General features: G+C 38.5%; 1 protein-coding gene across 1 annotated transcript; it reads right to left on the bottom strand.

Annotated features, from left to right (window-relative positions):
- sae1 (SUMO1 activating enzyme subunit 1) lies at positions 1-27904 on the bottom strand. The gene is made up of 9 exons (XM_084717545.1): positions 27688-27904; positions 26247-26358; positions 25461-25634; positions 16290-16435; positions 14622-14721; positions 13978-14083; positions 5213-5357; positions 3154-3223; positions 1-299 (listed from the first exon to the last, which is right to left on the bottom strand). The coding sequence occupies exons 1-9, from the start codon at positions 27786-27788 to the stop codon at positions 207-209; spliced, it is 1047 nt and encodes a 348-aa protein (XP_084573671.1). The 5' UTR covers positions 27789-27904; the 3' UTR covers positions 1-206.
- Between the last annotated feature and the right edge of the window lie 77 nt (positions 27905-27981).

Here is a 27981-nt window from a genome sequence, read left to right as displayed (position 1 = left end):
GTTTTACTAAACAATGTTTTATTAGGAAATGTAAAAAACTCCCACAGTTTGAGACCAAACGGCAAAAATGGAACAGCAGATTAATTTTATGAATACTGAGGCGAGTACAGATATAAATAATCTGACAACACAAAGTAATGAAAAGACAGAAGTTTGTTGGGCTTGTATTTGTGTGTGAAACTGTCCTGTGCACTGGTGTGACGTCTTCAGTTCGGTCCAAAGTAGTCGACCACGCCGTTGCCTTTACGACCATCAAAGAAGAAGAAGTTCCTGTGCGGAGCGTCTCTTTGGGACAGAGCCTGAAGGGACAGACACAGAAAGGAAAATCTACAAAATTTGACACGATAAAGTTGATATTATGTGTCTTTTTTACCTCTTCAAGGCCGTTTAAGTACCCAGTCAGAAAGTCACGAAAAAAAAGGTGAAATTTTAAAAGTGATCAAGTATCAATGTACCGATCGGTCTGATCAGAAAGAATTAGTTCATCGCCTGTTTTCTGTTTTATTTGAGCATTCAGACCCACGTGACCCGTCTGTCACTCTTAAAGTTGTCAGCGGTTCAGTCAAGAAGGTGAGTTCAGTTTTCTGTGGGTGAATGAAATCAGTCGGATTCACCCGGCGAGACGTCGGCCGGCCAGTTGCAGGGGGTTTCATCATCGCCATAGAGACGGCAGGTTGGCCTTGTACCAATATAATGCAGTCTGATTCTGAACTCCCTCAGCCCCCTCCCTTCTCTCACTCACACACACACACACACACACACACACACACACACACACACACACTTACCCTGACATGAACTTCTCTGTACCTCAGCCTGAGGTCGCTGAGCTCACAGCTCAGAAAAAAGAAAGAGTGAGTTTTTCGGAGTGTTGTTCGTGAAATAAGGACAACTCGGGTCACGCACTGAGAAAACATTCTCTACATCTGTGTGTTCGACTCTGTGCATTAAATAATGATGCTGTTTTTATCTGTCAGATGAATCTTGATGTTTCTAACAACCTCAGTTACTGTTAGCGTCTGTGATTCCCATCAGACTAAATTAATGAACGTACATCAAGCAGGACTTCAAAATCCAGTTCTAAGACTTACTGAGATTCAAGAAAGACTAGAAGAGGTCACTGAGTGGAGGGCCGATCTCTGCCAGGCAACCTGAATAAATATTTGGATGTAACCCCTTTGTAATCACCAACATTTGAAGTAACTGTAATTTAATTACACATTTTTTCCTCAGTAACTGTAACAGATCACAGTGTATTTTGTAATTTAATTGCATGTAAGTGCAGGTACTCTCCTGCGAGGATCCTGCTGCAAATTTGTGTGAAATTTTGTTATAATTATAACAATATCTAATATATTATAATTAGTAATGGTAAAACGTAAAAGTTTTGTGAAGTCAAAATGATTTCTGACAGCAAAAGTCCTTCCATTCCAGTGGACTTTTGTGCCAAGTTTGAAGAAAGTTCCTCAAGGCGTTCTTAAGCTATTGTGTTCACAAGAATGGCATGACCTAAAAACATGGCCATAAAAAAAAAAGTTTTTCGACCAATGAATGGGCAAGAAGAAAAGGAAAGGAGAAGCCAGCTAATTTTCAAAATAAAAGACCCCATGCAGATTCACGATCATTAAGACAGACAGAGAAGAAACTTTTTAACCATGTCGCTTCTTATCCATGGTAGAAGCACAAAGAGCAAGGAAAGAGGACTGAATCAACAAAATCTGAGCAAGTAAACATAATCAGGCGGGCAAAACACTCGACATGCTTCTGAAACGCTGCCGGTGGGGCTTGCAGCCGTGTGGAGGATGGATCAGAACCACAGCGCAGACGTGCCACTGCTGGTGGAATCAACCGGTTAGAGATAAGAGGACTTATGTGCTCACTCAAGGTCTTGTCAGTGCAGAAATTCATGCAGCTTATTAGTTGGTTTTGGGATATTTTTTTTTTTAACTGTACTGATTCACCTGAGGGGGGGGGGGGGGGGGGGGGTGAACATGACACTGAGCTGTCAGTCAGGATTAATACTTTCCTCATTTCATATTTTTTATTATAAGAGGTAATGTTGATCAGGTAGTAAGAAGTAAAGTGGTGTAACTGGGGGGGTCAGTCGATGGGAAGTGGAGTGGATTTATGTAATAATTGATTATTGATGGACTAGTATAGATTAGATGTAGGACTGGACAAGCATGTTGATGTCAAATGTTAATTTATGTCACTCATCGTGAGCCTGTTTGTTATTTACTGTTAAATTATTAAAGCTTTAATTATTTTATTGCATAGAAGTGCTGCAACTGACCGCTGCCTTATTATTATTCAAATGTCTCCATATTTTTATGTTATTTTATTAAAGAAGGAAAACAAAATTACCTGAAGTTAAAAGAAAAAAAAAAATTTTATACAAGCAAAAAATATGTGCACATCAGATTTATTATTTAATAAAGACTATCTTTTGTCTTTTAATATTGTTATATATATATATGTTGTGGACTTTTCATCGTGGTATTGTCTCACCTTCAGTCCCTAATTTATACTGTATGTATTTAATTTAATGCTTACCATTTATTTTCAGTGAAATTTGTCATTCCACCATTTTTACTTTAACTGTGATCTTTGGTGATAAAGTTTACTGCTCAGCAAGTTTAAGAAAGAAGAAAGAAAGATGTTTGTTTATGTTAAATGTATGAAAGGATTTTTTTTCTCAAATAATCACCAAAACTCCCCCCTCAGTCAGACTGTAAGCTATAATGTGTGGGACTGCTGTGTGTAAACAGTGTCTCTCCTTCCAATGGTCCCATTATGTTTCTTTATGTTGTGATATAAATGAGTTTATTATGTCGTCGAGCTGAAGGACAGTGTAAATCATTTCTCCTTTAGAGAGGCTGCTGCCAGAGCGTCACACTGAGTTTCACTGTGAAAATCACTTCTACACACAGAAGAGTCGCCGCCGTTTTTCTGAAGCCGACCCAGAAACCAGCTGAGCGGCCACCTGTCAGCTGACTGAGCCCCTCGCACGCCAGACCGGCCGACCACAGCAGAGCGGACATCACAAGATATTCTACGTCTACAGGCTCAGAATGTTTCCTCAAGTTGTGATGCTCCTAAATTACTGCAAACATTTACGGATTGTCTAAAATTCTTCTTAATGTTTGTGCTCACCTTGACAACTTCCTGTCCCAGAACTCCTCCCACCACCGCGCACACTGGAGACATCTCAGAGAAGCAGTAGCTAAGGACAAAAAGTACAAGGAAACATGTAACACCGTGACTAAACACAAAGTGTGAAGTTTAGTAACTGAGAAAGTTTCTGGCTGCAGAGCTGCTTATGCTAAAAAAAAAAGTAAAATCTCCATCTGGAGCTGTAATAGTTTGCCAGCTGATTCATGTGTTGTGCTGTCTGACGCCGCCGCCATCACTGCAGGGGCAGAGCTGAACTAAATGCCTTTTCACAGACAGTGGAAGCATGGATGTTTGGGTTAATCACAGTCGCCCTCTCCCACAGATGAAGGTAGACCGTGTTAATGTGGAACTTGTTTGGTCGCAAAAAAACACCCGTGTGAAATTGGTTAGGCACAGATTTTTTTTTGACATGGGGTGTCTTAACTACAGTAGATGGTGGCTGAAGCGGTGTAGGAAGCTAAGAAATGTCCTGCTGTGGACAGAGGGAGCAGAAAAGCCACCAACAAAAACAAACAAAACAATGGCAGTTTAAGTTTCCGCTGTATTTAGAAAATTTTCCCACTTTACCTTGCTGTTAGACAGCCCTTTGTGACAGGAAACTTTTGGGTTTTTTTGATTATTTGAGGGGTCTTTTTGCCTTTATTGATTGTGACAGCTGAAGAGTTGACAGGAAAGAGGGCAGAGAGAGACGGGATGACATAGAGCAGAGGACCGCGAGTGGGAGTTGAACTGGCGGCCGCAGCAGAGGACTGACAGCCTCAGTACATAAGGTGCATGTTCTACCAGCTGAGCTACAGAGGTGCCCTGGAAAACTGCTTTTATCAGCTCCTGTACTGAGCTCTCCAGGGCCACCAGAGTCCATTTTACCTCGCAGAACACAGGCGTTGCCGGTCTATCGCTGCCACCATCTATTTGTTTGTTTGTGTTGTTGTGTGACTTCTGTGTTTTAAAGGCTTCCAGTCATTCTACACAATGCAATACTCAACCAGGAACGCTGGAACGTGTCCCAGAAGCAGCTCTCAAATACACATCGAGTCCATTTTTGACGATGACGACAATCAGCACGGAGCAGAACGAACGGGCAGGAAGTCAGACACAAAAAAGGCAGGGAGAATCTGGTGAATTTTCAAAATAAAAGACCCCAAGCACCTGTAAAAATATTCGCAATTTCGCATATGCTTCAGCCGCAAAACAAAAATATGTTTTGCCATCCCGTCACAGCCTCCTACACCAGTGCTCCTGCCGCCATCTACTGCAGGTACCTCATACAATCGCACTTCAAAAAATCAGAAATATCCCTTTAATGTAGGGCTGCACGATTTGGTAAAAAAAAAAAGTCATATTTTGATCTGATTATTTTGTCTGACATTACTATTGTGATATGAGATCCGATTAGAGGAAATGATCAGTTTTGCATCACAATTTTCATGTTCACTGAAAAAAGAGATTAAATTACAATCTTGGCGATGTGATATTTACTGAGATCTGAACCAAACAAACATGTTTTCTTTTAGCTGAAGAACAAGACGTTCTCTCTGCAGCACTACAGTACCTCATAATAATGCTGTTTTCTCACACATTTTTAAAAAAAAATTGCGATTTGGATATTGCCAAACTGCAATTTTATTGCACAGCCCTACTTTGCTGGGTTTTATTTCTCACAATGCTTCTGCTTGACCTCCACAATATGTACATGAAAGTGCAGTGATTAACCACTAACCTGCAGCTTATGATTAGTGATCAACAAACTTGCAATTTAAGTTTTCCTGCGCTCTAAACTTTAGCCATCTATTAAAAATGGTGTAAGTCTGGTGGAAAAGTTTACATTCTTTAATCTTCATGTAAATACTGTTTCTATTACAGTATTTCCAGGATTGGAAATTGGTGTTTTGTTTGTGTGGATGTGGTTGAGTGTTGCTTCAGTGTCTTGCTGACACATCGGCACTTTGTTCACTGCAATTTCCTCTCTGAGTGAAATGAGCATTCAATGTGTCACGTGTAAAATCAAAGTCACAAGCCAGGCGAAGAAGCTTCATACCTGGTGAAGTCATCACTCAGGAGGTCACTTTTCACCGACAAGGCCTCGAGGACGTCGTCGCGGATCTGTCTCAGGAGCTGGCTGTCTTCGGCAAAGGACTGCGGGTCGGGGTCACGGCCTTTGTCTGTGCGAAACTTGAGCAGGACTGTGGAGACGGACGGAAGGCGGAGAGCAAAGAGGGGAGGGAGGGAGAGCAGGAAGAGGGACAAACACGAATAGAAGGAAATGAACGGCAGTTGAGAAGCTGGAAACAAGTTGAAAACATTTTTCTAAAGCAATATTTTCCATATAATCTATTGCACTATTGCCATTTATAATTTCATCACGCTTTCAAGTGACTTCCACGCTGAATTATCATCTCATGGAAAGACAACATCTCGTCTGACTGCTGCATCTTGTGAAAAAGGATAAAATCTGAATGTGGTTGCACCATCAACCATTTCATCCGATTTGGCCTACGCTTCCCCACATCAAATTCAGAGCGCGCACACACAGACACACACAGAAACGTGCGTGCACAGATGCACGCATACACCTGCACGTGTTCATTGAGGAAATATAAGAGTGAAGGAAAAAAAAAAAACAAGTCTTTCCTGCGTCTCAGAGCTGGTGTGAGGACTGACTGACTGAGGATTAAGAATCAGAAACAAGCACTTTATTTGGTCATGAGCAAAAGTTCAAACAGCAACTGACACAGACGCACACATCAACACTTCGCCCACGTTTCCTGTTCGTCCATTAACTTAAACCACATGAGGAAGTCAAAATCCTCCCACGGCCATTTCCACCAGCGTGGCACACCAAACACACACTCGCTGTGTAGTGGCTGTGAATCATTTTCACACCTCAGCTCTGCCCTTTATCAGTCACACTTTGTTAGAAGAAAGTTAAAGACACAAATGGCATCGCACGGCACCAGCCAGGAAATCAAAACACAATTTCATAACAGATCATACTAATGAGCACATGGATGGAACAACGATAGCATCTCTAACCTACACGTGTAGCAGTGACACGTAATCGTCCTCACGGGTTAAAGTGGAGGGGAAATATTTGAAATGGCCCTTTACGTCTCATATGAAGGTCAAATACAACAGGCAAGTTTTTTTTTCCATATATTAATGCAACATCTGTACAGAGAGCGAGAGACAGTTCATGTTTGTTTGGCAGAAAATATTTAACTGTTTGTTAAAAAAAAGACATGCTTTTAATTTTTTGTTTATATTATATACTATTGGAAATATTATTCATATTTAATTTATACTTTTATACGTGCAATACTGACCAATCAATATCGTTATATGTGCAAAGATTCAGCTGTTTAATACTGTGTACAATAATAATAACTCAATAGTGTAATACACTGGTTACAGTGGCATTATTAAGATATTTATTTATTTATACGGTGCATTTAAACCAACCTATACTCTTATTTACAGTACTCGCATCCTAACATTTATCCCCCTTCTTTGGCATTATTGCTGTTTTACACTATTATGTGTAATATTGTTTCATCTTTCACTTCAATTTTTTCTTTATTGTTTTATAGAGTAGGATAATCATTTATATTGACCTTTTTTTTGTACTTAGGATTTCTATTTCCATTCTTACATTTTCTATACGCTTATATGTACTTCTATTATTGAACAGAAGCAATGGTTTCCCCTGGACATCAAAATTATGTATTTATTTTTTAATTTATATTTTCATATCAATATAGATATACAACAAAAGGACAAGAAATAAACATACGACAACTTTTTTCTGATTCTGGAAGACCTACCGCTTGGAATAAAGGAGCGCCCTACACGTCCCACGTTTAAGACCCATCACAAACAATGGCTTAAAGGGATAGTCCACCCAAAAGTAAAATTATCCACTCATCCTCATGCTGATTGAAAGGCGGGTTTAGTTTTTTTAGTCCAGGAAACACTGCTGGAGTTTCACAGGAAAACAGTGTTGCAGAATTTCCTAAACAATGGAAGTGAATGGTGACCAGTTTTCAAACTGGTGTAATGCAAATCTCCTAAAGCTCCGACATGCCGTTCACACCACACACACCCAGTTCAAATGATGTGCAAACGCATGTGAATGTGGCTCAGAGTGTGAAAGATCTACAGTGACGATTTAGGCTGAAAACAAGGTTTAAATAACATCTTTCAACTCAGACTTGGATATTTTTTTATGTTGTTTTTTCATTTCAAAACTGGTCACCATGAAACTCCAGTCCATTGTTTTGTGGACCAAAAAACTAAACCTGACCTTCAGTCGGCATGAGGGTGAGTAGATAATGACTGAATTTTCATTTTTGGGTGAACTATCCCTTTAATTCAAACCAGAACTGTGCTCACTTTTAACTTTTAATCACTTTTGACATGTTGCATGATGTATTTTGTCTTTTCTACTTGTATATTTGTACCTGTATATTGTCATTTATGTTTCTGTTTTTAGTACCTGCCTCAGAACTCAGGATGTAAATTAGGAATCTTGCTAAAATCTGGGGTTACGCTTTATTTTAAGCGGTATACACAAGACTGTCGTTACACTGTCATAACCATGTTATAGACAATGTGCTTTATTCAGATGTTATTAAACCTTTTTGGACTGCATCGAGAAGACTTTAAAACTTGTTTTTAAAAAGTCTTAACAACACATCAGTCTTTCTGGAGCTGATGATGTTAGGAACTAAGGAGTGAGTGACGCCATGCTAGCGTTGAGTTGAGTTTGGCCAAACTTGAAAATCCCGGCCAGACGGAGATTGAACACAGCCTCTGACACCGACAGTGGCCAATATGGTGGCAGGGAAGACAGTACTGAGGTGGTTTTCTTGCTGGCTTTGGCTCCTGGCACTTCAGGGCTGAGTCTGCTAATTGGGCAGCTAACTCCACGGCTAATCGAGCTAACTAGCAAACGTAGCTACAGATAACAGCAGACAGCAGTTAGCCTAATTTAACAAGAAGCAAAGTAGCTTACTGTTATCTGTCCATCAGGTAACTCTATGAGGTAAATCACCTCTGTACTGAACTCTGTCATCAAAATGCCCCTATGACATTTAATGACATCCTTATGACATTATTCATCACACTGTTACAAAGGCATTTGACACTGTAATAAAACTTAATGTCATCTTTATGACAAGTCCAAAATAAACCACTTAACTTGAGGTCAAGGGAAATAATTATGACACTCATAATGGTGTAATCACGACAAGTGTTGAAACCAACCACATATGACAGTTTAATGTAAGGTTATAACCTAAAACAAACAGTCTGATAGTGTCAAGTCGCCATAACAAAGACATTGACAGGTTATGTCATCTTGATTAATGTCAAGGTATAAACAAAGACAACTCAAACAATGTCAGCTTCACATTAAAAGTGAGATAAATGGCACTTAATGACAACAGTCATAAATATTCATGGAGTCCTCCATGTTCATGACAGGTGTCCCGACATGGACAATGACTTATGCACACCCCTTCAAATGAAGTTGCACCAAATCCACCATGTTTGAAATCAATAATTAAGTACAGTAATACTGTAATCAAGAGGAAATGTCTTCTGTTCTGTTTTGTCCAAATATTTCTGCACAGCTGTCATCTTTTCTCTCGACGGCCAACATGTCTCATCAAACAGCCGATATATTAAAAGAGGGATTTATATAGACCAGAGATGATACCGATAATAAGCAAACACACACTTGCACACACACCCATCTGCGGTTCAGATCACCCGACTGTTCCTAGTGAGACAGGAAGCAGTTGTAACAGAGGAAGAGCCACTTCCTCATCGGCACCCTCAACAACAACCGCTGGCTCCAAATATAGAAACGACGAAGGAATAATAACACGTCCTCCTGTCTAACATTTACTAAATTAAACAAAAAACAAAACAAAACCTAGGCAGAAATTAGCCTGAGACGCAGCAGACTGAGGACGGGGCGAGGTTCCAGTGGGTAGGTGGGTTTCAGAGTGTGGGGTGTCATTAGACTAAAGCCCATGACGGCTTGCACAAAACTAAAAATTAACCAGAAAAGTACCTGCATGTGATGACTGACTGAGAGGCAAATTAACTGTTTGGTAAACATACACCCGCCGTCACATGACAGCATCTGGCAGGTGTCCTTGCTGTGAATGTCTGATACTGTAGAGTTTCAATAATTTTTTTTTTTTTTTTTTTTAAATCGGCCAGTCATTGTGTCTGCAATGAAAGCTTTCAGCTGCTGAGAGAATTTCACCCCTCTTGACACGTCCTGGTTTGTGTCACATTATGCCTGCAACATGTTCCCAGAAGGCTGAGACAGGGACATATTTACTCCTGCAACATGTCTCCTGTTTTTAAGCAACACTCAGTCAGTGTTTGGAAACTGAGGACACCAACTGTTGAAGTTCTGAAGGTGAACTTCTTTCTCATTCTTGCTTGATCTACACCCTGGGGTCTCTGTTGTCATATTTTGTGCGTCATAATGCACCACACATTTTCAGTTAGACAGGTCTGGACTGCAGGCGGGTCAGTCTGTACCTGAACTCTTTTACTACAAAGACACGCTGTTGGAACACGTCCACAATGTGTCTTGACATTGTCTCGCTGAAATAAGCAGGGACGTCTGGATGGCAGCACATGTCGCTCCAAAACTTGTATGTACCTTTCAGCATTAATGTGGCCTTCACAGATGTGTCAGTTACCCATGATGCCATGGGCACTAACACACCTCCATACCATCACAGCTGCTGTCTTTTGAAGTTAGCTCTGGTAACAATCTGGACGGTCCTTTTCCTCTTTATGCTGGAGGACACGATGTCCACGATTTATGAAAACAATCTGAAATGTGGACTCGTCAGACCACAGCACACTTTTCCACTTTGTGTCAGTCCGTCTCAGATGAGCCCGGGTCCAGAGAAGTCTGCAGCATTTCTGGATGTTGTGTCTCTCTCTTTGAGTCTTAACTTGCATTTGTAGATGCAGCGACAAACTGTGTTTACTGACAGCGGTTTTCCAAAGTGTTCCTGAGCCCATGTAGTATCCTTTATACCCAGGATTCTCAAACTGTGGTTTGTGTACCACTGGTGGTACACAAACTGCCTCTACTGATACTCGGAGAAATGTCAGAAATATTTTTTTAAAATGAAATTAATTAATTAATTGAAAAACAGATAATACGATCAAAATAATACAAAATTTCAAATGAAAATACATTAAGTATGATATGATTAAAATGTAATTTAGATGAAGTTTTGTTTTTCCTGTATTTTTATCTGCTAAATAGTCACCATCATAAACACAGTTATATGTAATCCATGTTGACACGTAGTTACAAGCTAAACTGTGATAGCATTTAATAAGAGTAGATAAAATGTAGAGATTTAAAATGAATACTTCAACTTATTAGAAATAAACCTGCCTCGTGTGTAAACTGTCCATGTCTGTAGCTGTAAGGTTGGTCAAAACCTTAAAATTTTACACGGTGTAAAGTCTTTAAAAACACACATAATTGTATAAAGCAGTGTTTCTCAAAGTAGGTTTTAATGCAGTGCTGCCTGAGGGGTCAAAGGTCACAGACATTTACTGTTGGTTCTCAGCTTTGTTCCTTACATTTCTCTGAATCTTTTAAAGATATTTTGAACTGTAGATGGTGAAATCTCTAAATCCCTTCAATTTTGTGTTGAGAAATGTTTTTCTTAAACTGTTGGACTGTTTGCAGTTTTTCACACGGTGGTGAACCTCACCTCATCCACGCTTGTGAACCCTCTGATCACGCCCCTTTAATACCTGATCATGATCCTGTCACCTGTTACCAACAAACAAACCTGTGGAATTTTCCAAACAGGTGTTTTCCAAGCGTTCAACAACTTTCAGTCTTTTGTTCCTCGTCCTTAATTTTCTGAAAAGTGTTGCAAGCATCAAATTCAGAATGAGTGTATATTTACAAAAAACAATAAAGTTTATCAGTTTGAACATTAAATATCTTGTAATCAAGTTGAAAATGATTTGCAAGTCAGTGTCTTCTGTTTTCATTGTACTTTGAAACATAATTTACAACCTCAACCCAAAAAAAAAAAAAAAAAATTGTGACGTTGTGTTAAGAGATTTTTTCCACCTTGAAAAAATTTCAATCTGAGGAAACAATGAATCAGAATTTAGGTGAAAAAATGTTGGTTAAAAAAACATAAAACCATATTATCCCCAGAGCTCAATTTTTCCTCAGGTACCTACAAGACTGTAGTTTTGACAAAAAAACCCTATTTTCTATTATATTCTTGTAGGAGCCTAAATGCATTTATTTGATTTTTGGTTTAAAATGGATAAAAATGTAATTTTTGTAATATTTGTAATAGATGGGAGCATTTAGGAGTTTGACGTTTTTAAGGTACTGTGCACCTTTAATTACTTTAATTGAAGATCCTGTGAGGTCAGGTTGATGGTCAGTCAGGCAAGGTGGGAGTGGAGCCCCACGGTTTTTTTGACCTCTCTCTCTCTCTCGCTCCCTTTCCCTTGTTAACTTTACTTTGATGCAATGGATGCTTAATGCACAGTTTTAATAATTTTCTGTACCACCTTGTTTTTTTCCTGTTTTATTCAAGTAAACTGTTCAAACCTTTACGAACGGTCCTGTGGAATTTTTCATTGATGTGGATAACGAGGGGATTAATGAGAGCGTCAAGCCAAGCTCCACTGTGTGGAAACCTACATTCTTTTATAACTGTTGAACAGAAAATGCATAAATAAAAGGTTCTACCTATTCTAATCTATTTTAAGAATCATTTTAGTCAATTATTTTACCAATTTTCATTTTTGTGAGAAACTTACTGGTGCTTTTACACATTTACATTTACACATGCATTTGTGTGGTGTTGTGAGTCAACATGACAAAAAAGCCAGTTCCACAATCAGCACAGTGTTTGGCTGATTTATTACTTTTTAAAGCTGAAGTTTTCATGCACTTATGACACAGTCAGCCTGTAAATCACAGCATCTGATCTACTCTGTCCTTATATATCAAAGATATTCAAGTGTCGGTATCAAGATTTAAATCTTGCAGGTTGTAATATGCCTCCAAACTCCTCAGACCTGATGGATAAACTTTGCAAAATATGATTTTCTAATCATCCATCATCATCCATCAGTGTTTGGATTTAAGCTGCCTCGGTTCAGAGTTGTTGCTTAAAAGAATCTATTTATAAGAATGTTTTTATTCTGACTCCTAACATCTTTCTAAATATAAAAATCATCCTCGTATCTTTTAATATGTTGTAGTTCTGTGCTGCAGTTTTGTTAGATGCACTTTTAAAGTATAAAATAATTCCTGATTAGTGAAGCATAAAATAAATTCTTTATGATTTTTAAATACCACATAAACTTGCAGATCTGCACTTTTCCGTTTAATATTTTTGAACTATGCGTCCTGCGTAATTGAGTTTTTATTATTTACTTGATTGATGCACTGAACAGGTTTTGTTGTGTGCAGACGTTTTCTGGTTGTTTCCTGTTCTTTAATGCTTGTTGTCATGCGGAGTAGGAGTCGGGCTGTTCTCTATTCTACGCTCAGTGCACATGACTGGCCATGGACAGCCTGTGATGGAAACTACCATGCAGTGTGTGTGTGTGTGTGTGTGTGTGTGTGTGTGTGTGTGTGTGTGTGTGTGTGTGTGTGTGTGTGTGTGTGTGTGTGTGTGTGTGTGTGGGGTTTGGTGCAGGGCCAGGTGACAGGAGGGACAATAACAACTCTTAAGAGAAGGTCATCACACACCGTAAATAACCTGAAAAACAGGAAGGTACATCTCTGATTTTCTTCAAGGGTTAAACACGTCCTTTACGTTGCTGATCCTGAACACCTCAAAGGTCATGTGTGGTTATTCCGGTGCAACTCGGCGGAACAATATTATTTTATGCCATAAAACTGCTGATTTTGACTCAATCTAGATTAGTTTTTTTCTTGTTGTTGCTGTTGTTTATTTTCTCTCGGCAAACGCTGACGTGAAACACTTTTAACAAACACTTTGGACAAACTTCAGGATTTTCCATTCACGTTTAATGATAGTTTATCAGTTAATTTGGAACTGGTGACTTTGCATGTTCAGGGTACGTGTTTCAGTCTCGCTGCAGCATTCCTACGCAATTTCAGTTTCAAATTTCTAAACTTTTTTAGACCTCTCAGGATTCTTTGTAATATTTCTTTCTCTATAAGGAAATTCTGTTTGTGCTTTGCCTCCTACACAGAAATGAAATATCAGAAGACCTCCTGTATACTCTATCGCACATTTAACTAATAGTCAGTCAAAGTTTCACTAAAAAAATAAACCTCATAAAATCTGAATGCATAGCTTCACAACAAAATATGAAATCTTTTTAAGTGTATAAAAATACTTGAGAAAACTCTGAACACTTGGTCATTTTATAGCAAAAAAACGGTCAAATTTAAAGATAAAAATTGTAAAACTTCAGTTTCAAAACTTTTTAAAACCTACAAAATCAAATTCCTTCTGTTTCTCTTTTTCTTCATTATCTATGAATCTGTTCTGACTATATATTCATTAAATTATTTAAAATGCAAATACTAATAAAGTAATACCCATCAGCTCTTACACAGTATCTGAAATCTGAAAGTCATTTGTTGTTTTTTGACAAACATTCAAAAAAACGGCTTTTGAATTTACAGTGACATAAATCGCACAAAAAAAGCAAACTTTCAAAGTTAGAACCTGTTGCCACGAAACGTTTGTACTTTTACTTTATAAACGATGCTTTATGAAATGACGCTTCAAGTACCGTGAAGCAGGAAGTAGTCCACCGGCGTTCGCTTCAGACCGGCTTTGGCCTTCTCACTCGTCCAGTCGACCTCCAGAGCCTCCTTCAGGGTGCAGAAACTGGCCGTCTGATTGGTGCGAGATTAAAAGAAGAAACCAGTATGAGGTGAACCAGTGCTGTGTTCATTTTTCTTCATTTGCAGGATGAATATAAAGTCTGTAATGTCTGGTGGTCATTTGATTTTTTCCGCATTTCAGATCACAAATACTCATACATAAAATTCATAGAAATCCAAATAAACAGATTTCACTACTCAAACAAGATTTTAGAGCAAATATCAAATATTTTAAAACACTGAATCAGTTTGTAATTAACCTGCCTGCTTGATAATGTTTGTAAGAAACGTCAGAAAGTAATACAAAAGAAAGATTGCATTTCATTATGGAAAAAAATAAACCTCACAAATGATTTTGAGTAATAATGTTCCACTCCCCTTAAAATTTTTGGTTCAGTACCTCCAGCCAAAAGGTTATTTTATTCACCACCCACACTGTTGATTTCCATCTTTTTAGCTTGAACAGAAAACAAAACAAAAACATTTGTCTTTGTCTTGTACACTGACATTTCAGAACATATTTGGTTGGTTGAGGTCTTCATCCACATACCTTTTTCACCATGGTGGTTTCGTTGGGGTCGATTTTGGCCTTCTTTGCTTCCGGACCGTCGTTAGAATTTTCATTCGGTTTCACCAGTTTGGGTTTCTCCCTAAAAACAGAGCGAACGGTGAAGAGACAGATATCCGACATGAACGAGAAACGCTAGAAATCAAGGTCACAAAAATAAAGGCTTGTATTGTTTATGGGACATTATGCACAGAAGGACCTGTTTCATTCATTCTAACTGCAGAAGACCTGCTAGAAAAACAGCAGAAAATTGTTTGACCTGAAGAAAAATCAGCCTGACACCAAACATAATAACAGTTCCACACATCACATGCAATGAAAGGGTTTTTCTGAATGTCTTTTGAAATTCACAAAGTTAAGATCAATGCCACCAAAGATTTAAAGTTGAATTACAGGCATTCATTTTTCACCAAACTGTAATCCCATTTTTACAGCACTTCTATAGAGCGTACAGACAAATGCATTTACTAAAAATGTATCTTTTAGTCACTGTTTGCAGCCTAATGTCTGTTAAAATGTTAGCAGAGTGAAAGTCTGCAGGATCAACACTGCAGTGTAAAGCAGAGTGGTACTTTCTGAGATTTAATTCCTGTACTGTGGTGATATACTGTAGATTAAATGTCATATTTTCCTAGTCTTCAAAGTTCAGTCAAAGTAAAGCGGTGCAATTAACTGCATTTCTATTGCTATTTTAACAATAACAGTAAAATAATAATAATAATTAAAATGCATCACTAAAATATTATCAGTTACCAACAGACCCGTTTAGACTGAGTTTCTCTGAGGAAGGGATGATTTTTGACCCCATCACAGTAATAATTACAGCAATTACAGACTGGTTTTCATTGAACTCGCTGGTCCTTCTGTAATTTAAATACCATCTTTATTCTAATTTTCTGTGGAAAGAGCAGCTTTTCCATCACTTTTTTTGATTTCATCAGCTCACTGTGATGTTTGCCTTTTGTGTAAAAATAGAGGAAGTCAAAAGTGTTTTTGTTAATCTGACGGAAACATACACCGACACTGTCAGTCTTTGTGTGAACCAATATGACGACAGAAGAACTGTGTTGCTGTTGATGTCAGTTACCGTAGATACTAGAGCTGAGATGATTAGTCAAATAATTGATTATGAAATTAATTGCCAACTATTTTGATAATTGATCCCTTTGAGTGACTTTTTGAAGGAAAAAAGTTACAAATTCTCTGATTTTAGCTTCTTAAATGTGAGTATTTTCTGGTTTCTTTCCTACTTTCTGTCAGTAAACTGAATATTTTTGGGAGTTGTGGACAAAGCAAGACATTTGATGACGTCATCTTCAGTTTAGTAAACAGTGATCGACATTTGTCACTATTTTCTGGCATTTTATAGACCAAACAACGAATCGATTAATCGAAAAAATGATTAACCATCTATGAAAATAATCATTAGTTGCAGCCCTACCCATGTCTGTCAACGACAGCATTCTGTCATTTCACCACGGTCACCATCTCAGGACACTTTTCATACAGAGGAGTTCAAGACCAAGCGCTTCATATTAACAACAACAACAACAACAACAACAACAACAACCACCACAGCAGCTCCCACATGTGAAGAATGTAACCGTCACATGGGAAACTTCTTCAGCTTATTTTGTCGCCCACACTCACTCGACGTAGTTGTGCTCTTGTCCGAGGTTGCAGAACATGTAACCATAGTAACCGTAGACGTCCCCACAGAAGACCTTGATGTTGCGTTGAGAACAGAGCTGGTCGACCCGCACCATCAGGTCTCTGGAGCAGCCTGTCAGACAAACCTGAGGGAGAAAAAAAAAACACAAAAAGTAGAAGAAGTCAAACTCTGCTCCAACTCTCAACCAAAATAATGTTTCACTGTGATGTCACTCCGGTCCTGGCTTCCCTCCACTGACTTCCTGCACATTTTACTACTGAAGGATGTTGTTTCTCATTCTCCTCTATTTTTATTTATTCTTATTGTCATGTTTTTCTTGCTTTCCCGTTTTGTGTTATTTGTGTTATGTTTTAGTGCTTTTCACATGTGTCTTAGCTTCGCTTGTGTTTTATTTCTACTTGGCTGGTTTTCTGTGGTTATACCTCCTCTTCTTTTGCTTCGTCTCTCAAAGCATTTTGTAAACTATGTTTTTAAAATGTGCTACATAAATAAAGATATCATATTATTATTATCATCATTATTTTACAAAAGGGAGGCACATTAAAGAACAAGTTTCATGTTTCAAATTGTGCCACATGTCCTTAAATAGCCTCGGTATTCTATACAACCTGGCTGAACTGATGTTTGATTTTATTTCTTTATTTCTTTATTTTTTCTTGTATTGTTGTTGCTGTTGTTGTTGTGGTGGTGGGGTGTGTTTTTTTTTGTGAGTATGTACTGTAATGTATATAGCACTGTGTTTTGGGTGGAGCCCAGGAAGAACAGCTATTGCTTCGGCGGCTGATCCTAATAAATGAAATTAAATAAAACTTCTTTATATTAAAAAGCAAACTGTTCAGTCAGATAGCGCTTTATTGTGAAAGTAATGCGAAAACGGCTTTAAGCACTTCATGCAAATCCAAGCACTTTGTAATCCTTAAAACTTAATCGATTATTAAATTAATCGCCAAGTTTTTGATAATAGATTTATTGGTTTGAGCAAGTTTTAAAAGAAAAAGAAGTCAAACTTCTCTGACTTCAGATATGAATATTTTCTCAAATGTGAATATTTTCTGGTTTCTTTACTCCTCTGACAGTTAACAGAATATCTTTAAGTTTGTGGACAAAACAAGACATTTGAGGACATCATCTTGGACTTTTTTTCACCATTTTCTGATGGAAAAAAGCTTCTAAAAAACTTCACCCTGCAGGTAAACCCAACGTATATTCATGTTTGTACAAATACTTACACAGTAAAATTCTGCAAGCAAACTACTATCTTTTTCTTTCATGTGTACTTTAAGGCACAGTTTAATTTCTTTAATTTACTTATGGAATAAAAGTTAACCACAGTAACAGAAAACAAAGCTTTTTTCTTTCTCAGCGATTACTGAGCATGTTGTTCCGAGCGGTTTTATAACTCTGAATCAGAGTTGGAGAAAAATAACTTTCAGCTTAACAGGTCACACTGTAGCTGCTGCCAGTTTCTGTAGTAAATTTAGCTTTTTCTCCATCCTTCCAGAAGTCCTGTGATCACAAGGAAGGAAAAATTTCAACCCACTTCCAGAGATGCTTTGCAGTATAAATATTTGCAGCTTCTGTAACTAATTTGCTCTGTCCCAACAACATGAACGTATTTTCAAATAGAGGATTTATTCAAAGTAAAGAAATGAGCAGTTGTGAAGTTATTAGCGTTTGAGAGGCTTCATCTAAATGAGCCAAATAACAGAAGCACCACATTTTGTTTTAGGACGGCGTGTTTGACGGTCTTTTCTGTCTCTGCACAGCTCCACAGTTGATGCAGAGGTGAGCAGCTATAGGCAGCCCTCTCCGCCAACGAGTACTGTTTTACATATTTCCTTGAGATTTTACTTTCCTCCACCTTTTGACACTTTTCATCTCTAAAAATGAAAACGTATGAAACTGAACTCCCACTGGGTTGGTCTGTGGGGCACCTTCTCCTCCTCTACCACCCATGACATTTTATTTTTGTGGTGTTATTTCCTCATTTCCATTCCCATTAGCATAACACTAAAACTGCTTGCAATAAACAGAAAATATCAAATGATACTGTTGTCTTGATTTTAATCCCTAAGGAACAGACAGACATATTTTACTTCTGAAAATTGGCTGTAATTTCCATAAAAAAAATAAATTCATCAGTAACCTTCAGCCTTCTCAGTTCTTGGAACAACAACAACAACTGTGAACGATGGCTGGTCAGCTGCCAAACTGACTGAGACACGCCTCCCGAGCGGCGTGCGTTGATAGTTCAGCTCCTTCTGTGAGTCAACGACCAAACCAGGCAGAGGGTACACAGTGTACCACGGGAGAACCAGGGTGGGCTGATGTCTGACTGTAAACAACTGACCGGCGGGGCTGGGTCCACCTTATCCTGTTGACCCAGTCCAGCACACCCAAAACACCCTCGGCTCGCTGATAAGACTGACGCTGCATCTCTGGCATCACTGACTCACCACACAGCGGCGAGCAGACCAGAGAAGAAGACCAGCCTCCTCACACAGGATGTGCTGACATGTTCGTCATGTTGTCATGTTCGCTGTGAGGAGCCTCAGACTGAGGCCTTCATATTAAACACCTGACAAACGAATGAACCTGACAGCAAACAAATTCTCTGATTTCAGCTTCTTAAATGTGAATAACTTCTGGTTTCTCTCTTCCTCTGTGACTGTAAACTGAATATTTATTTAGCTGTGGACGTCATCTTGAGCTTTGATCAACATTTTTCACCATTTTCTGACACGTCACGGGCCAAACAACTAATCGATTAACTGAGAAAATGAACCAGTTTTCAAGGAACAGGAGAAATAAAAAATGTTTTGGGTTCTTTCGAGAGCAATTTCCCCTCCTCCCCCTGTCAGACCAAGTGTTGCTGACTCAGACATGTTATCATGGTAACAATCAGTGCCACCAACCGATCAGTAACACCCAACAACAAAATAACTAGGGGTTTGGTAATAATGTTATGATGAGAGCAATGATTTCTTTGCGTCTTATATGTTTATACCTCTTTTTTTCATCTTTGATGCGTCTCTTGATGGTGGGATTAACACTGTCACACTCTGTGCTTAACCTTCCAGATAAAATGTCCTTGTAAAGACATATTTTCTGCTGGTGTAAATGGAGCTGAATGGTTGGATGCGATCCCTCGGTTTGCCAATTTTTTTTATTTTGAAGAAGGTCTGACTTTACCCAGAATTCATTGTGCCATAGTCCTTGTTAAGATCGTGAAGAGCTAAACTGCTCTGGATGAATTTAGACATCTATCTGCAGTCTGACTGACTGTCTTTGTGAAACTGGTCCTCTTGCGACTACATGATCGGCTGGTATCTCAGGTCAGACCCCCAGGGCCTCTGGGAAACCTGCAAGCAAGAGATCGCAGTGCGTGCATTGTTCAAAAATAGTGCAGGACAGACGGATGTGGAGGGAAGTTGTGTCAAGTGCAACGTGTCTCAAAGAACGACTTCCTAATGTAGCATTCATGACATGTGAGCATGTTCATGTCATGTGTTCTGACTGATTGTCACAATCTACATTTACCCACTAGACAGAGTTTTGAATGAATTAAAATATTACTTTACATAAAATGACAAATGATAGTTTGTTCTGTATTCATTTCCAATATTCATCAAATGAGAGAGAATTATAGGGAAACAGAGAAAATGAAAACTTATCACCAAATTCATGTCTTGTAATGTACTTTTTGTGAAAAATATTGATCCAAAGTGGACTAAAGCTGGGCAACATATCGATATTGTGACATGAGACTAGATATCGTCTTAAATCTTGGGTATTATTATATCATGATATGGCATTAGAGTCGTCTTTTCCTGGTTTTAAAGGCTGTTCGAGCACTTCTATTATTTGCCTTTACCCATTTAGTCATTATACCAACATTAATTATGATTATATAGAAATAAATGTCATTATGTTAATACTTTGTGAAAACACCAATAGTCATTCCTACAACACAGCAAAAATGTACTTAAAGTAGTTATTGTGCAGTATAATGCTCCCTGTCAGTGTTTTATTATGATGCTTTTGGATTAATATCACTGCCACATTAATGTGTATGTTGCATTTTAATGCTGTAGATGTTTAAGTTATTTTAGAGAAAATATCTGTATTGAGGTACAGTATATATTGTATATCACAGAATAGCCTAAAAATATTGAGATATTATTTCTTAATCACCCAGGTCTAACAAATAATAAAACATAACTGATGTGTTTCTTCCATCCAGATTACTTAAATTTTATTGAAAAAAAAAAAAAAAAATAATAATATATATATATATATATATATATATATATATATATATATATTAAGACCTTATTTCTTACACGCTTAAGGAGGATGTATTCTACAATGCTCTCTTTTCATTTTTCATACAAAATGCAACAACTTAAAAAAAAGAAGAGTTACTTCTGCAGCCTGATGAATGTGCAGCATCTAAACGTTTAAAATGAACTGTTTCTGAACCAGGTTTTATAGTCATGAACATTTATTTTCATTCAGATCTTTCAGGATGCGTAATTAGAAACTAAACTTTGATACCACATTTGCATTTTCACCATTTCAAGCCAAGTGTTCAGTGGCTTTAACCTTTACCTTTATACTTTCTAGCACTGATTTGCGAGCATTCATCGTCAAACTTGTGATAAGAGGAAACCCGGACTCTTCTTTTAAAAAGACTTAGAACAATACTGGTTATTACACGTGAGACATTTTATATCACTGTTCTTTTGTTTGTGCTCTTCTCACTAGTGAACCAGTGGAAAAGGATGGAACTGCGTATTTAACTTTATTTATGTGTTTGCTTTATTGATGTGTTTGTGTTGCCAGGGAGACAAAACTGTCAAATATCTTCAAACCACACCAATACTTCCCTGATAAATAGATTAGATTTAAATGTTGTTTATTTTGTTACAACTTTTATGGAGGAACACTGAGTTTAACAAATCTTCAGGTGCTCTGAATCAGTAAGAAAAAAGCTGCATATCTGTCGGCCTGTTTGTGGTATTTTTCTGTCCCTTCTTGCTGTAAAGCTACAAATCAAGCGACTGAGCGTCAACTCAGAGTCAGCTGTACTCTGTAAGAATCCAGATGGACAGTGTGTGTGTGTGTGTGTGTGTGTGTGTTCCTCTCTTGTATTCAGCTCTCAATAATCAGGCCTTTCATATGAAAACTGTGACCACACTCCAGTCGCTCCGCTTTAATCACCCTCCATCTTCCCGCTGAGCCGCACACGGATACATCCGTGGAAGCAGATAAAAGCGACGAGCGGTCCACAGCGGAGCGCGAGACCCCCCTCCGCTTCTCCCATTTTCTATTTTATCTTTTTAAATGATCCCGCCTTCTCTCCTCTCCAGCCCTCTCATCATCCTCCCTCCCTCCCGTCCCACTAACATCCATCTCATCCCGTCCTCACTTCGCTGTCCTACTTCTCTCCTCCTCCTCCTCCTCCATCATTCTCCCTGCTCCTGACCTCCACGTAGCACCCCCAGAGGGAGGAAGACTGTCGACAATTCAGACACAACAAGAGGGGAAAAATCTCTGCTATTTGTGTGATGATGTTCAAACACATTCTTGGCTTCAGCAGCGATAAAACTGAGGTCCAACTGATGAGTGAGTGCTGAATGCTGAAGCAACTTTCACTGCCTTATCTGAAAAATTAAAACCATCATCTATTTATTGCTCAATCTGACTCACATTATTGGTATGATCTACAATAACAAACCTCATGGGTATATTTTATGCCAGTAGACTGTGTCTCACCCTGGTTACATGCACAAACAAAACAAAATCTTTATTCTGGATTCACACATTATCAGACATGTATTTTGCTAATTTGCAGTTTCACCTGGGTCAAACAAGTGACACAATCAGAAAAATCCAAGAAGGTCTAACAACCAGAGTTAAATGCAATAAAGCCATTTATCCTCTCAACACAGTGACTCTATTCTCCAGCACACTGGATATGAAATACAATTATGACACACTTAAAGTGGACAGTGTTTGAGGATGTTTACATCCATATTAAGTCAACAGAAGTTTCGGAATCAGAGCATATCTTTGACACGACTAGAGCTGCAACAATTAATCGATTATTAAATTAATCGCTCTTAGGGGTGGGAATTTTTGGGGAACCTGCCAATTCGATTACGATTACGATTCAGGAGCTACGATTCGATTATAAAACGATTATTGATGCATCTTTAATTTATGTATATTGATGCACTTTTTCACAACACACATTTCTTTTTGTCTCACTGAATAAACATTCATCACTTGCAATTTTTAAAAACAGTGCAATTCTAATAAGAAACAAGAGTTGAATTCATTTCCATTATATTTTATTAAACTAATCGAGTTACATGGCTTCTCATGTTTGTTGTGTTGCCAAAGTATTTTATTTTAGCACGACACAGCTTACATATAACGTGGCTCTTGTCCAGTTCTCTTCTGCCGTCAATGTTGTAGAAGCCGAAGTGTTTCCACATGTCTGCTTTTAAATTAGAAGGAGTTGTTCGGATCGCACGGTGAGGTGGCTGGCAGTCAGCCATGTTTGTTTTCCTCTGTGCGCGTTTCGGCATGTCCGCTCCAGGTGTGCATCCCAAAGTGTCCCTGAGATGACGCATACAGCGCTTTTTAGTTCTGCATTATTTAGAACCTTCTGAATTACTTTAATTAACAGATTCATACACGTCCGAATCTGAGAATCAGAAATTTCCCCCACCCCTAATTGCTCTTATACTATTTTGATAATTGATTAATCAGTTTGAGTAATATTTTTTAAGAAAATAGTCAATATTCTCCAATTCCAGCTTCTTAAAAGTGAATATTTTTTGTTTTCTTTTCTCCTCCAGAGCCATAAGCTGAATATTTTTGGGTTGTGGGTGAAACAAGACATTTGAGGACGTCATCAGTGTTTTCAGAAACACTGATCGACATTTTCCACCATTTTCTTGCATTTCTTTTCTTGAAACTATCAATCAAGAAAATAATCAACCAATTAATCAATCATGAAAATAATAGTTAGTTACAGCCCCAGACACAATCAATCGATTTTTGAGCAGTGCAGCAGGAGAATGACACTGCTATATTTTACACACCGTTCACTCAGTATGGGTGTAAACTTATAAAAAAATTAACGACAGGAGCGCTACTTTGACCTCAGTCTTTGTTTCATCTCAATTTCATTTCAGTGTCAGATCTAATGTCTTCAAAAATGGAGTAGCACACACACAAAAAAACCTGTCAATGTTCAAATACTTCTCTTTGCTGTCGCTCATATGAAGCATCACATCTGACATTTTTTATGAAGCTGCTGCAAAGTGGCTGTGTTTGTTTATCATCTGCCCTCCAGGAGGGGAGTAATACAGAGTGAGGTTAGTGATCTTCATGGTAACTTATACTGAACTCATAACCTGGTTGGGAGCAGGTTATGTTCAGAGTTTCAGATTAAATCATCTGTAAAAAAAAAAAAAAAAAAAAAACGCTCGTCTTCTGTGAGTTCTTTTCTCGACCGTGTTCTTTATGGATGTTACAGATTCAAAACACATTAAAATGCAAAACTGCTGAGCTGCACATTAAGTGATATCACCGAACGAAGCCATGTGACGTAGACATGTAACAGCAGAACACTGCGTAAGCATTGTGTTGCCACGCTAACCTCTGTTCCAGTCACCCCCCACAGTTTGCTTCAGGTCGTCATAACACTGACACTGCAGCTCAGAACACCAACTTGGTCTATTCAATTTATCACAGAAAATATTCAATCAGTGAAGTTCATTTTATTTTGATTTAGCCAAAAACTTAAGTAATCTTTATTATTGCACAGTATCAGACCAACAATATCGTGTTTAAATCTGCTGTATCAAGTTTAATTGCAGCATTAACGGCAGCGTTAAGATCACACCCAGTCGATCAGTAATTTTCTGCCAGCATTCTTCTTCTCTTCCCTTATTTGCAGCAACAGTGTTGCTTTTTGCTGTCATGTAATTTACTAATTTTATATCTCTCCATTATAACGACCTGTTTATCTCGACAGAAGCGGGCGGCTTGCAATCGTTCCACTTTGTGCCGAAGGAGAGTCGAATAACACGCCAAATGCCTCTTTTTATGTGAGCATGCACAGCGCCTGAAGAAGAAAGCCTGGGTTAACAAAGCGAGCTGATAACCACCGTCATGATACCCGTTATCTCTGACTGGGGTTTTAGGTTTTGTCGAGCAGCTCATGCAAAGAAAGCCTGGCTGTGTTGAGCTTCCTTTGTAGTACAGCCCTCAGGTCTTTCAGGCCTGAATCACATGAATACACATTTTTTATTTTTGGAAATTTTTTGCCAGTATTTCATAGGTTAGGCAGACAGGAAATGGGGGGGGGGGGGTGAGATGGAGAAGACATGCAGCAAAGGGACGCAGGCTGAAATCAAACACATGGCGTGTGCGCTCCACCAACTGAGCCACAAGGTCACCGCTTTTAATAGCAAACAAAAAAGCTCTGCATTTTGAATTTTCTTACCAGCAAGTACAATTGGCATCACTCTGAACCCTGCTGTAAACCTTACACAACCATATAAAACAAACAAGCCTTAGAATAGACACTGTCCTCATTATATAATTAACAGCCTAATTACATCACAAACCAGTTGGAGGAAAGACTGAATGTCTTTCTTCCAACTGGTCTGTTCAAAACAAAATATAACCATTACTGACCAGCTAAGATGATGCCATTAATGCAACATCACTTCAACTTTAAGCAGGTGTCAATATTACAGAGCAAAACAAGAGGAGCTTTTTATTTCCACTGTAGGCTACAAGTGACATCTAGTGGTCAGGCTGAGAATTACAAGACTGGGTGCTCATGTTAGTCTGACGTATCCTGAGAGGAACCGAGACTGTCAGCAGACTAGACCTCCAATGACATCATGTGATTTGGGCAGTTATTGAGAAAAAAACATAAACATACAACAGGAATTCTAAGAGTGCATCACTAATAAACATTTTTCACATGTTTTAATTGTTCAGGGTGGATCTTTGCCTCAATGTTTCAACATCTGATTTCAAAGTCAGATTTGCAGCAGTTGTCAGTCGGATCATCATCATCTGAACACAGCTGTCTCGAGTAAACTCTCATTTCCACTCACCGCATCAAACTGCAGAAAGAAGTCATCTGGTTTGTCTTCGATCCTGTCCAGGTCGGCGTGGACCTCCACCATTGGGTTGAGGTTCTGTGCTCGCTCCAGAGAGGCCTGGGCTCGATTCTGACCCCAAGCCGTCACGGGGACCAGGAACTGAGCTCGACACGACTCCTCTGACGCCTGACGGACACACAAACAGGGAAAATATATATATATATATAGCAGGGTGAGGATTGTGCTGCACCAGTAAAGAGTTTCTTAACAAACCGTTACACAAAGTGCAGATTGAGGCTCTGTGTGGATGTGATTTAGCTGAAGATAAATCACACTGTGTATCCAGCAGATTTGTATCTGTGCTTCCAGTCTTCAAGAAAAATCAAACATCTATCAATTATGGAGTTACACAGAGAGACCAGAGACAACAAACACAAATACAGAACAAATTTTCACTTCAAAACATGATGTGAAGCCAGAATTAAGCTGTTATTGTAATGTTATCACACTGCAAATTAATGCAAAACAGCTGGTTTGTTTCCTCTCTGGTGAAAAGTAATAAAAACGTTGTCAGGCACCATCTAGTGGACATACATAGTACTGCAAAGACTGAGTGGTCACATGGGCCTACAGCTCAAACTATATTTATGGGCTATACTATATAAACATATATGTTTATACAACTTAAATAAATATTTCAAGGTTCAAAATTACGTCTAAATTCAATCTTTAGGCCTCAGTGTGCTCAGATGGGAAGATGTTTTCGTGTGTGTGTGTGTACGGTGTGAGCGTGTGTACCTTTTCATGATCCAGCAAAGTGAGTCCTTTAACTCCAGCCAGGATTAAGTTCTTGGCCACTTCTGCCCCCAGACCACCTAAACCTGCCAGGAGCACACGGGACCCTCGCAACCTGGGAGAAAAAAAAAGGACACATGCAGACAAAATGCAGACTGCAGGTCATGCTGATGAAAATCTATTTTATTACTTCTTACTGTCTCTTTTAGAATGTGCTCTTTTGCTCTGTGGCTTTTGTTTGTAACACATTAGTTAATTAACTTTCATTTGAAATGCAGGTCTCATTATAAAACTTATACAGTACATATGTATATATTATACATATATATGTATAAATTCCGGGTTTGTGTATTTCATTTGCATGAAGAATTGCAAGTAGAGCTACAATGATTAGTCAATTAACTGTCATCTATTAAATTAATTGCCAACTATTTTGACAGTTGATTAATTGTAGGTCATTCTTTAAAGGAAAAATGTCAATATTCTCTGATTTCATTCTCTCAAATGAGAATATTTTCTGGTGTTCTGTAAGGATGCAACTAATGATTATTTTCTCAACTAATCAAAAGTATAGTTATTTGGTTGATAAAATGTGAGAAAATTGTGAAAAATGGTAATCATTGTTTCCCAAAGCCCAAAATAATGTCCTCAAATGTCTTGTTTTGTCCAACAACCAAAAGATGTTCAGTTTAGTATCACAGAGGAGTAAAGAAACCAGAAAATATTCACATTTAAGAGGTTGGAATCAAAGAATTTGGACCTTTTCTCAGAAATAAATTACTCAAATTGGGTAATCGATTATCAAAATAGTTGGCGATTAATCTAATAATTGATTCTTTGCTGCAGCTAGAGTTTCCTGTCCTCTATGCCAGTAAGCTGAAGATCTTTGGGTTGCTGACAAAACAAGACATTTGAGACAATCATCCTGAGCTTTGGGAAACAGTGATCAACATTTCTCAACACTTCCTGACACTTTATGGACCAAACAACCAATTGATTCATTGACAAAACGATCGAGATGTTTAATGATAATAAAAACAATCAGTAGTTGCAGGCCAAATTAATAAGTACTGTCTGTTAAAACATGTTAAAACAACAAGTCTCCTGTCTTTTTATGGGGAAACTAAATGTCGTTTGCAGGACCATTGACAGCTGACTCCAATTTTATTTTTAAAAAGTCAAGGTAGGGGAGCAGGCCTACAGTCGTGTGTGTGGACAATGCAAACATGCACTGATTTATATAAAATACTAGATCGATATTCTCAGTGAGTACAGGTCAAACTGCATAATCCAATAATTGTTAAATCCCAGCTGTTCGCAAGTCCAAGAAAACCTAGAAAACCTGTTAAATCAAACGCTTTGGTCAAACCGGTGCAGCAAGAGTGCGACAACTGAAACCTTCCGCTGCATCCATTAGCCTGACGAGCTAACTGAGCTAACTGACCTCTTCTGAGCATCTAGTCCCCACAATCGGATCTGGCGGTCATACTGCGCCGCTTCCTCCTCGCTGATGACCGGGTCCTCCTTCTCGATCATATCGATCATTTCAGTTCACTCTAAAGTCGATGATTACGATACAAAGCAGCGTTTTATGCCGCTACAGATGTAGATGTTTCAAATGCCGCGACGGTCCCGCTGAATGGGCGCGGAGTGATGACGTAACAGCGTGAAACAATAGACATGTTTTCGCATAATTTTTCTATCGATTATTGGACACTTTCTCTTTGATTAATAACTT

The sequence above is a fragment of the Lutjanus erythropterus genome, chromosome 4, assembly GCF_056507025.1.
Source record: "Lutjanus erythropterus isolate fLutEry1 chromosome 4, fLutEry1.hap2, whole genome shotgun sequence".
In the NCBI taxonomy this organism is placed as follows: domain Eukaryota; kingdom Metazoa; phylum Chordata; class Actinopteri; order Lutjaniformes; family Lutjanidae; genus Lutjanus; species Lutjanus erythropterus.
The sequence above is the reverse complement of the archived record's forward strand: the minus strand, read 5'-3'. Positions and strand labels throughout refer to the sequence as shown.

What these genes read in the sequence shown, in the direction of transcription:
- sae1 (XM_084717545.1), bottom strand. Translation starts at nt 27,788, where the DNA reads ATGATCGATATGATCGAGAAGGAGGACCCGGTCATCAGCGAGGAGGAA. An exon ending in CTGAGTGATGACTTCACCAG is followed by an intron (nt 3,224 to 5,212) that starts GTATGAAGCTTC and finishes TTTTGTCCTTAG; the next exon opens with CTACTGCTTCTCTGAGATGT. An exon ending in TGGGACAGGAAGTTGTCAAG is followed by an intron (nt 300 to 3,153) that starts GTGAGCACAAAC and finishes CTGTCCCTTCAG; the next exon opens with GCTCTGTCCCAAAGAGACGC.